The sequence below is a fragment of the Gossypium raimondii genome, chromosome 7 (assembly GCF_025698545.1).
Source record: "Gossypium raimondii isolate GPD5lz chromosome 7, ASM2569854v1, whole genome shotgun sequence".
NCBI classification, from domain to species: Eukaryota; Viridiplantae; Streptophyta; class Magnoliopsida; order Malvales; family Malvaceae; genus Gossypium; species Gossypium raimondii.
In genome coordinates this window covers 11,894,901-11,906,729 of record NC_068571.1, presented here as the reverse complement: position 1 = coordinate 11,906,729, position 11,829 = coordinate 11,894,901, and the positions used below count along the sequence as shown (strand labels likewise).

The 11,829-nt window shown below is 31.9% G+C and overlaps 1 protein-coding gene across 20 annotated transcripts; it reads right to left on the bottom strand.

The window, feature by feature from the left end:
- Nucleotides 1–6,927: 6,927 nt before the first annotated feature.
- On the bottom strand, nt 6,928–10,505 carry LOC105801307 (uncharacterized). Of its 20 annotated transcripts, none has more exons than XR_008197950.1 (8): nt 10,267–10,505; nt 10,050–10,155; nt 9,163–9,945; nt 8,426–8,480; nt 8,128–8,191; nt 7,958–8,041; nt 7,674–7,755; nt 6,928–7,500 (listed from the first exon to the last, which is right to left on the bottom strand). XR_008197950.1 is itself a non-coding variant. In XM_012632624.2 (7 exons), the coding sequence occupies exons 4-7, from the start codon at nt 8,169–8,171 to the stop codon at nt 7,349–7,351; spliced, it is 342 nt and encodes a 113-aa protein (XP_012488078.1). In that variant the 5' UTR covers nt 8,172–8,191; nt 8,426–8,483; nt 10,050–10,155; nt 10,267–10,497; the 3' UTR covers nt 6,928–7,348. The 20 variants fall into 20 exon arrangements, 2 of the variants coding, with proteins under 2 accessions (XP_012488078.1, XP_012488080.1); XR_008197954.1 differs by having other exon boundaries at nt 8,426–8,483; nt 9,163–9,194; nt 10,267–10,504; XR_008197952.1 differs by having other exon boundaries at nt 9,163–9,194; nt 10,267–10,504.
- Nucleotides 10,506–11,829: the final 1,324 nt, after the last annotated feature.

Below are 11,829 nucleotides of genomic sequence, written 5' to 3'. Positions count from 1 at the left end.
ATATCCTTAAGTACTTGAAAAGGACTAATGATACTTTTCTAATATATGGAGGTGAGGAAGAGTTAAGTGTAAAAGGTTACACTGATGCCAACTTCCAAACCGATAAGGATGATTCTCGATCACAATCAGGTTTTGTGTTTTGCCTTAATGGTGGTCTTGTGAGTGGAAGAGTTCAAAGCAAAAAATCAAGAGATGCGATTCTACAACAGAGGTTTAGTATATTGCACCCGGTGAGGCGACAAAAGAAGCAATTTGGATCAAAAGTTTATTCTTGAACTAGGGTTGTGCCTAGCATATCGGATGCTATAGAACTCCGATGTGATAACAATGGAGCCATTGCACAAGCTAAAGAACCTAGATCTCACCAATGATCCAAACATATACTTAGGCGCTATCATCTTATTCGAGAGATTATCGATCGAGGGATGTAGAGATATCGAGTACCTCAGATGATAACATTGTTGATCCTTGACCAAGCCTCGACATGCATGAAGCATGATCGTCACACTAAGTCACTTGGTATTAGATATATAAGTGATTGGTCTTAGTGCTAGTCTTGAGATTGTTAGAGTATGCCCAAAGATCAATCATGAGATGGTTGTAATAACATACTTGATTTATAATGTTTATTAATATAAGGCGTCACCATTATTATTTCAGGTTTCTTTTACGTGTGTATAAATAAACTGCTTTTCTAATAATGTCCTAAGAATAATATGATTATTCTTAAAAGATCCTTAGTCAAGTATTATTGTTGGATAGGACAACAATAATGCATTAAGACTAACATGTAGTTGATTGATGATAAAGAGTTATCATTGATATGGAATATCAGAATCGATGCATGAATATGTGTGTTAGAGAATAACATATTAGACTGACCCATTATGAGTATGTTTCTTGGATTATTATGTAATTGTCACGACATTACTCATATTGATTAATATGTATATGATCCTCAGACTTGAGATCATCATAATCCTAACATCGTGAGTAGTATATTTTGATACAGTCAAACGTACACCGTAACTGGTTGTTCTATAAAGGCTGGCGTTGGATATACCACAATCGATGTAGAGGGATATGGTTGGTCGATATAGAATAAGTCCCTCCTACATAATAGGAGTAATATCTTAGGCCATTTGATTAAGTGAGACTAGAAATGCATGGCCATGCTCAAATAAGTTGATATGAGATGTCATACTTATTTGTATATCGTAGTCTGCTTAAAATATCAAGGAACATGGAATGGACTATACAAGTGTGACTATTCCATGACTTGAGTCCAATCCAAAGATAAAGGACTTAAGGATTATTGCATAAAAGGTTAATCATAAAAGGTTATGTCGAATCATGATCTCTTGTGACTTAGGTAGCAATGATGCATTGCTAAATGCCACTCATTGTTTGTAACATTGGAATCGTTCTAGTATTACTGCTAACGTTACAAGAACCTGTGGTCACACCCTATAGTTAAAATGAACGGAATAAACCATAGTTGGTATTGTTTTTAGGTGTCACTTGAATTAAATTAATTATAGAATTAATTTAATTCGATTTCAACACATTATGTACAAGGTTGTTGTACACATAATGAGGTTAGCATATGAATTGAAATAAATATATGGTTTATCAAATTATATTATAATTAATGTAATTATAATTTTTGGTTTAAAATATTATTATATTTATTTTAATTCATAAATAAAAAACCCTAAAAGTAAATAATAAGGATATAAGTATCACGTTTTTCTTTGTTTTGGTCTAGCAGCCGTCAAAGAAAACCCTAAAAATAAATAATAAGGATATAAGTATCGGAGTCTCGATAGATTGCGGCTTAGTTCGACTGTAGATCAGACTACACGTTGTTGAGAAGTTGTTGTCTACTCGTAATAAACATTAGGTAATTTCGTAACCCTTTTCACCCCGATTCGTTCCTCACACATGGATCGTGGTTAGGGTCGCCGATTATTAAATTTTTCATTTAGTACCGTAGGGTGCTTGGCGATCAACAGTTTCTTGGACTATCCGACCACTACAAGCACTTTATCAAGAATTATGGTATTCTGGCATGATTGTTGATCGAGTTGCTAAAAAAAGATAATGATGACAATGGCCACCAGAGGCCGAAACAACTTTCATTCACCTTAGACAGGCTCTTTGTACAGAACTAGTTTTGGCTTTGCCTAACTTCCAATTGGAATTCTATGTGAATACAAATGCTAGTGGGGTAGATGCTGGTGTTGTGCTCCATCAACAGGGGAAGTTTTCGGCATTTTTAGCAAGGATTTGGGTGTAAAAAACCAAGCTTTGTTAATTTATGACAATGAAATATTAACAACCCTGCTTGCTGTCAAGAAATAACACTCATATATTGTGGGCAGGACGTTTCACTTACGAACTGACCACCAGAGCTTGTGTTTCCTTCAAGAGAAGTAAGCTATTACACCACACTAGCAACAATGGGTAGCCAAAATGCTTGCCTACGATATTGTGGTAAGCTGTCGATAGGGGATACACAACGCAACTACTAATGCTTTACCAAGGTGACCCCATTAACATGGTAAAGAGTACAAGACTCTTAGATGTTGGACCCCAAGTTGTACAAAATATGATTAGTTGTCTAACAATTGGTAGCGTTACACACTAACTATTTTTGGGATGACCATAAATTGCGTAGAAAGGGAAAATTGGTTGTTGGGGATGTTGGTGAGCTAATAAAAGAAATTTTTAGGTATTTCCATGAGAGTTCAATTGGGGGCCATTCGGGTACACATGCAACCCGACATCGACTAGCAACCTTGGTTTCTTGGAAGGGACTTACCAAGCAAATCAAGTAATGGGTTTCAGAATGCCCAGTTTCCAACATTGTAAAGTCGATAACGTTGTATACGCAAGCTTACTTCAACCATTACCCATTCCAAATCGAGCTTGGGCAATGGTCAGTTTGGTTTTTATTAGCGGCTTACTGTTATCAAAGGGGAATGACACAACCTTGTTGTGATCAATCGATTGATAAAATATCGCCACTTTGTGTCCCTAGCTCATAAGTTTACTACCAGCATGGTTTCTTATGCATATTTGGATAACATTTATAAGTTGCATGGAGTTCTAAAGGTACTGATACCGAATCGTAACAGGATTTTTGTCAGCCAATTTTGTAAGAACTGTTCAAATGACTTGAAACCAAACTCCACATGTCCACAGCCTACCACCCACAAACCAATAGACAAGCGGAGGTTCTCAAATGTTGTCTTGAAGTTTATATACATTGTATGATAGGAGAACGACCTAACGATTGGCATTCATGTCTACTTTTAGAAGAATGGTGGTACACCACTTTCCAATCTGCCATACAGTCTACGCCTTATGAGGCACTATACGCAAGAGCCACCTCACCACCTTCCATACCTAGCTGGTCTCTCCAACGTCGACAAAGTATATCGCAGCCTCTAGTAGAGAGAAGCGACCCACAAGCTCCTTTAATTCCATCTAAAGAGAGCACAAACACAAATGAAACAAATGGTAGACAAAAAACAAAGTGACCTCACCTTCCAATAAAGGGATTTTGTATACCGCAAGCTCTAGCTTTATCGTCAAATGATAGTGCACCGAATCACCAACCAAAAGTTTTCCCCCAAGTATTTTGGGTTTGTTCATGGTGGAAGCCAAGGTAGGAGAGTTGGCATACAAACTTATGTTACCTCCAGGATCCCGCATTCATCCCACATTTTATGTATTGCAACTGAAGAAACACATAGGAAAAGCCCCTACTCAGCCTCAACTACCTTTGGTAGGAACTGACGGAGCCATGTTAAAAAAACCAGTTCGAGTGTTAGATCGTTGCATGGTTAAACAAGGTAATCAAGTTGGAATGGGCTAACATATTTTTGGAAGATGCTACTTGGGGAAAGTTGGAAGTCCCACGGCAATAGTTTCCACAATTCGATCCTTGAGGATAAAGATCTCTTTGGGAGCTGGGTAATTGATATAGGACAATTCTATTGCATGGTTTACGTGCATGGGTAGAAAGTAAATAAATAAAAATGATGAGTTTTGATGTTTAGTTAAACGGTGTGCACCATCGTAGTGCATTTCTGTGGTTGTTTGCCAATATTAGTTGGGTAGTTTTGACAGCCTGGGTATTAGGGTTGTACCAACTACTATTGTTATTTAAGGAAAGGAACGTGTATACATTGGATATACAAGAAAATTAAGCTTTATTCTAATCTCTCTCTCTCTCTCTCTCTCTCTCTCTCTCTCTCTCTCTCTCTCTCACACTCTCTCTCTCATCTCTTTCTAATTCTCTCTCTCTCTTTCCCTCTCTCTTTTCTTTCGTCTCTCTTTATCTCTATCTCGACAGCACGCAACATATATAGAATAGCATACTACACCTTATCATGGGCCAGGTTGGGTTCAAGTTGGACCAATTCAAAATTTTAGGCTTATTTTAAAAAATGCTAAACTTGATCTCGTCCTGCCTGTATTAAACAATTTATATTATTTTTTATATAATACATCAAATATACTAAAAACATTAAAACAAATGTTTCCTAACAAATTGAAAATACATTAAAAAATTTTATACTTAAATAACACTAACATAGTTGCAACTTAGCAAGTAAATGCCTCTCAAATAGTAAGAAAATTAATAATAAAACAAGAGTTATATAATAACCAAATAATAATAACAAAATACTAGCAATATAATAGAAAAATGACAACAAATAACAACAAAACAAAAATAAACAACAGTGAAAAATTTTAGACAAATTTGAGTCAGGCCTGAGCCAAAAATTTTGCTCGAAGCCCGACCAATTTAAAAAATATTAATTTTTATCTAAACTCATTTTTCAGGTCTATATTTTTACCCAAACCTTCTCACTTGTCAAGCGAGCCTTAGAACTTAAACAGATAAACTAGCCCATGATTTATACACTAAACTATTATTAACTCATTATATATATCCAACAGAAACTTAAATTAGGCATATGAATGAAAAGCAATGGACGCCTGTTTTCCTACAATAAGAATATATTAGATGCCATAACCTCAAACAAAAGAAAGAAAATGTTGAAAATGCAATTATCACCATTCCATGAATACAAAAATTTTATCTAATCCCTTAAACAAATTCCCCACTCCATGGCCTTTGACCATTTGTTGTTCACCTAAGAAACTTCAAGAAAAGACAGCAAAGTCGACAAAAAAGACATAAGCAATCGTGGATAAAAGAACACAAGCTCTTCCTACATCACCAACCCAAATGCAGATCACCAAATCGAAGGCCATCATTGAACACCACCAAGGAACTCTCTCCACCAAACAAGTAGAATTTCAACACCTAAAAATACTGAAAAATATGCTTTCCGTTATAAAAACACTAAAAACAGCACCTAAAAATACCTCAAAATATGCTTTCCATTATAAAAAGTTGATTAATCTCTTCACTTCCCACTTTTACAACAGTTATAAAAACATTATCTATATATGTTTTACGCCTGTATAATTAATAGAAAATTCATATGAAATTGCTACATTTTCTATCAAAATTTACTACAGAGAGTGTTACCTCATATTGTGTAAATGAATCTCTATATTTTTATTCTTTTAAAGACGATCTGTGAGAGAGAGTAAGAGGTGTAGTGAGAGAATTAACGAGAGACATATAGCATTGCCTCAGTTTAAATTAAAACTGTATTGACTCTAAATGAATTAAAATTATTAATAAATTTTAGGGATTAAAAATGTAAAAACTAAATTAATAATATCTATACCTATACTATAAAAAAAAAAAAAAAACCCAACCGATCTCACTACTTAACAATTGTCCAAGAGCTTATAAAAAAAAAATCCCATATCAGCCTGCTCAATCTCGAATGAATTGTTGAGCATAATTAATAACAAGGTGTTGGCTTAAAATATGAATTTTGTATAAACACTTAGATAGTTGTCAAACAGTGAGATCAGTTGATTTTCTATAGTTTAAGTATAGATACTAATAGTTTTAGTTTTTTTTAATTCCTAAAATTCATGTACAATTTTAAGACATTGATTCTAAAATAAGAGAGTCAAGACTATTATGCGTTTGTCGAGACTTACAAAAATAAAAACTATTTAAAAATAGTAATTAGTCGAAAAAACAAGTAGGGTCATATGCAAGGTTTTTAATTTTCAGTTTTAATCATGAATGATTAATATATGCATGGCAAATATATATGACATTCCTTCCTAAACTATATGGTATTCTTATCTCATATATACACACTACACCAAAACAGGCTTTTAGCGGCGCTTTTTAGCGCCGCTAAAAGTATTCTTAAAGCGCCGCAAAAAACGCCGCTAATGATGGCGTCGCTAACTTTAACGGCGTTTTTAGAAACAAACGCCGCTAAAGAACAAGACCTTTAACGGCGCTTTTCCTACAAACGCCGCTAAAGACCAATACCTTTACCGGCGCTTTTCCCAAAAGCGCCGCTAAAGACCATGATCTTTAGCGGCGCTTTTCCCACAAACGCTGCTAAAGACCATGACCTTTAACGGCGCTTTTCCCACAAACGCCGCTAAAGAACATGACCTTTAGAGGCGCTTTTTGTCACCAACGCTACTATAGATCAAACCTTTAGCGGCGCTTCTCGCAAAAACGCCGCTAAAAACATAACCTTTAAAAAAATTTATTTTAATCAAATTATATTTATTTTTATGATAAATATTATATTATGTTTTATTTTCTAAATTTGAAATTTAAATATACTTTTAAGGATAAATAAAAATATTATTTAAATTAAATTTTCTATGAAAATTTTAACTTTAAAACTAAATATAAAAATTAATGAATTTAGTTTTAGAATTTAAAATAATAAATTAATAACACAATTAAAATCCAAAAGTTAGAACTCAAGTTGTCGTAAATATTAAAGTAAAAATAAAAATTAGAATCAAAACTAAAATAAATAATACATATGAGAAACTTGTATGGCTTCTTCCATCTGTATTGTGTGTTTTGGAACAACTTCCTAATTACATTTCAAAATGGCAATGAGTAGGTATGAGTCAGTACAACTTTAAACAACCTTAAATAGTTTTATGTATTACGAAATCTACACAAGTGAGGAAAATTGCACTAGTTTAAAAAAGTAGACCAAAATGCATAATATGAGGATGAACTTGCTTGGAAGTTTTCTCATCTGCATGTTTTCATGTTTTCTACGGGAAAATTAGCAGAAAAGCTAGTTAATTTTTCCAAGGGTAAGTGTTGGAAATGCCTTGATAATGGATAAAAATTAGGTTGCATGAAGCTCATCCATGAGAAAAATATTCCTAGCAAACGATGGCAAGAAAAAGGCACCTATTGTTCTTGCTCCCATCCTCCTAATCTCTCCCCAGGGTCATAGTTTGTGAACACCCGAAACTCATTTCCAAGTTTGTTCGAATGTCGTGGCTGAAAATTGCATGCACGCAAACCCAAAAGCTCTGCAGCTCTATCCCTCTGCACCTCTCCTGCAAGTTATTCTCTTAGCTTTTACTTTAAAAAAAAGCCACTAAAACAACCATTAACATCCATACTTATATTCTGCACTATATTGGAGTTATCCATATACGGTAGTAAAGATGACTAACTCACAGTATTTATTGCAAGTTATGTTCAATTGGAAAGCAAGTAAAAGCTTTACCCGTAAGCAAAAGCAAGTGAGATTCTCGTGGTTGAGCAAGAAAAGATAATGTTTGAGTAACTTTCTCTAAACACTCCTTGCTCTGCAACCATGCACAACATATGTAATATACTGTCAAAAATTTCCTCCAAACATGAACTCAAGTGAACACCAGTACAGCCATGGCAAAGTTAAGAAACATGTGCCCATATAAAATATCTGCTCAATCGAGATTATGAGAAAAATAGAAACTGATGCTCTAACCCTAATTGTTCCATATGAGACCAAAATAGTGGTTTACCTACCATCTTGTGATTGAAATATGTCAAAATCTTCACATTCTCCAACGATAATATATTTAAAATAGCTCTGTAAAGAAAATCAGTAGGCTACAAAATATTTTTAAAAAATCAATAAATCATCAATTGAATTACAACTAAAATTCTTGCATCTCTATAAGTAAAAAAGGCCATACCTAGCTATAGCAGAAAGTTGACTCTCATCTTCACTGACATTCATAAGCTTTGCAAGTGCAAAAACTGCATCAAACCCAAAACCATTAGTCCTACAAACTGTATTAAAAAACAAAGTAAAAAAGAAAAAGAAGGTTAAAGGGTCTGCACAAGGCTAGCTGAATTTATTCCACTGCTTAGCATGGTTTGTATTAACTTCATTGATCAGATTCAAAGAACAACATATAATCTGTAACTAACTGAATTTATTTCTTAAACACGGAAAGCTACAAACTGATATATGGTTGATATAAAACTCACCGTTAGGAACCAATAACGAGACCTTCCCGAGCGATGTTTGTTGTCACACGAAGCACTGCTTTACAAGACAAATATTTAAATATCAATACAAATACATAAACTCTTCTTTACAAGACAAATATTCTAAGCTATCAATACGAATCTCATATTTAGTAAGTTTGAAAATTTCATAATTAAAGCAAAAGATATTTAAATATCAATAATATAATAGATATGAACAAAAATTAATTATAACTCATAAACTAGTAAAACCAAATCCTAAATTTATAATATTATAATATTATATATTAATTTTGCATTATAATATTATATATTTAATTTAATTTAATGTAAATTACATCACATATAAAATAAAACAATATATTATTAAATATAAAATAGACTAGGTTGGAGTCCAAATCTAACCCTCCCGTACATATAAATTTAATATTTTAAAATAAATAAATTTGGTTGATGTATCAAACTTAATATAAGAAATGTAAGGAATGAAGAGGTAATGGCAAGGAAGAGTGGGTTGGGTAATGAACAAATATCAGGATGGCATTAAGGAATAAGAAATTTATATTATTAACATTTATGCTATTCTATTTGTTAAAAAAAACATTAGTTGTCAAAAATTATAACATTTAAGTATTAGTGACATACAACTAACGATTAAAATAAAATAAAACATATATGTAACAAATAAATTGTTGGTCAGAAAAAGTTGTAAAAAATGAAAAAGAATTGCACTCAACTGGCTCATGTAAACTGCAGACTTTGAATATGCCTAAAAATGAATAGGCCAACAACGTTATATATCGAATGGAGATAAAAAGGCTATTTTAGATGGATTGCAATTGAAAATTGGGAATTAGTATTAGTACCAAAATCTCAGTATGCATGGAAAAGCTGATAAAATAGGCCAAGAAATAGCAACTTACTAGTTGGTGTCAAACCACTTGGCCATTTCCATGGCAGGCACAGAGGCATTTCCTCTGGCCATTGAGAATTAATGATTTCATCATCAAAATAAGCAATTCAAATCCATTTTAACAATTATCATTAACCATCAATGCACACATAAACTTAACAACAAGTTGAGAACTATGAACCTATATATTGAACAGTCACCAAGCCATTTTTTGCATAGATTTAACTTCACCAAGCCATGTGTGGGCTATGCCAAACCTTTTTACAACCACACTTAAACAAACCGGAAAAGAGAGGAACACTAAAACTTTGAATGGTCTTGCACCAGCTATCATTAAAATCCTTTACCTTGAATATGTTAAACTAACTGAAGAAAGAATCTTGGAAATAGAAAAACTTTTCCTTCCCTAGTTTTATGACTTATATCCTACCACTCATAAATAAAAACAAGAGCACCCAAAACGCTAAGCTCCATTCCAATAAATAAAAACAAAAAACAAAATAATAAGTAAAACAGTTCGTAGCAGGATAAGCATTCATAGGTTTCAAATGGCATTATATCAAACGAGAAATATGATCTAGTCATCCATCATCTCTACTTTGTTTTCCTGAAGAAAAGAATCAAAAGTCAAATTCTCAAAGAAAGAATTTCAGCCCACGGCATCACAACCACAAATTTAAGAAACATAATAAAGAGGAGATAATAGTGTACCAGATGGAGAACAGAAGCTAGTAAGAATCAGACCCCTAATGTCTAACCGTGCTATATGTACTTCCTCAATAACATCAAGCAGATTTCGTAAAAGTGAACTGGTCCTCTGCATAATCAGATCAAACCAGAATAAATGTAGAGCAAAGTTAAACAAACGCCTACAAGAAACTATAGAATCACTCAACTTAAAATACGCACTATAGCTTCATTCTAGTACCTTCCGATTCTCACAAACAGATCTTCAGCTTATTGCTTCCATTTCATGCTGAATCGTCTTTGGTGCGTCCATTTTCCTCTTCTTTTTTTATTTTTGAATATAATCTCTTCTTGTTAAATTTTTTTGGGGATTTTTGTTATAATGTCGCAGGGAGGGAGGGAGGAAGAGAAAGCGAGAGAGAAGGCCTGTTTGCAAAGTTAGGGTTTCAGTGGGAAAATAATGGGTTTTAGGGGGAATTCAGGGATAAAATGGCGGGATAGTTATTAAAGTAAAATAATTTTTTGCGGCGTTTATTATAAAAATGCCACTAAAAAATTAAATTTCTATAGTGAAACGGAACGTTTTTGAAAAATTCAATGTATATTTGTGGCGTTTTTCATCCAAACGCTGCTATTGTTTAAATTTTGCGGCGTTTTTATCATAAACGCCGCTAATGATTGATTTTTTTTACAATTTTATATTTAATTATTATATAATTCATATCTATTTTAAATAAATAAAATTTGAAAATTTAAGTAATATTTAAAAGAATTAGATAAATTTTAAATTTTTATATAATTTTTATGTAAGAAAACAAAAACAAAAATTTTAAAATATGAAAATAAAACTTTAAAAACTATATTAATGATAATTTTAATAAATTAAAATTCATATTATCTCTTTACAATTATATAATAAATTATTTAATATATAAATTAAAAACCTAATCATCATATACCCAAAACACTTTAAAATTATTTTAAATAATAATATTTTAATTTTTTTCCATTTTAACATATATTTTTCTATGTTTGTACTTTCAAATATTTTCTACGTGTCATTTAACAAATCTCAAGTAAACCTTAAATCCTAAACCATTTAATATATATAAAGTTTATCTATTATCTCTTCAATAATTTAAACTATAATCATAATTTTAATATATTAAAATTAAAATGATCTCTTTACAATTATATAAGAAATTATTTAATATATAAATTAAAAAATACTAATTAATATAAACCCTAAACCTCTACCCCTATCCCTTAAACCCTAAATTAAAAAATAACTAATTTAAACCCTAAACTCTAACTTGACCCCTAAATCCCTAAACCCTAAATCCCTAACTCTTAACTCTTAACCCTTAAACCTTAAATCCCAACACTAACCCCTAAACCTGAAATCCCAACCCTTAAACCATACTCCCTAAACCTTACACTATTAACTCCTAAATCGGCCTTAAATCTTAAATTAATCATATACCCTAAACCAAAAACCCTAAACTATAATGATAATTAATTAAATATTTTAAAATTAATGCTATCTCTTTTACGATTATAAGAAGTTATTTAATATATAAATTAAAAAACAATCAGTAATGTACCTAAAAAATTTTAAAATTATTTTAAATAATAGTATTTTAATTTTCTATTTTTAACAAATATTTTTTTATGTTTTTTATTTCAAATTATTTCTACGTGTCATTATTTCAAATTTATCTATTTTTAAGAAATATTCAATTAAAAATAAATTTAATTTTAATTAATATAAATAAACCAATTAAATAGTAAATAGACAGATAAA

Coding starts and splice junctions, on each gene's coding strand:
- LOC105801307 (XM_012632624.2), bottom strand. CDS start 8,171: ATGAATGTCAGTGAAGATGAGAGTCAACTTTCTGCTATAGCTAG. Junction 8,022..8,127: donor CAACTTTCTGCTATAGCTAG/GTATGGCCTTTT, acceptor TTTTCTTTACAG/AGCTATTTTAAATATATTAT. Junction 7,756..7,957: donor CATATTTCAATCACAAGATG/GTAGGTAAACCA, acceptor GCATGGTTGCAG/AGCAAGGAGTGTTTAGAGAA.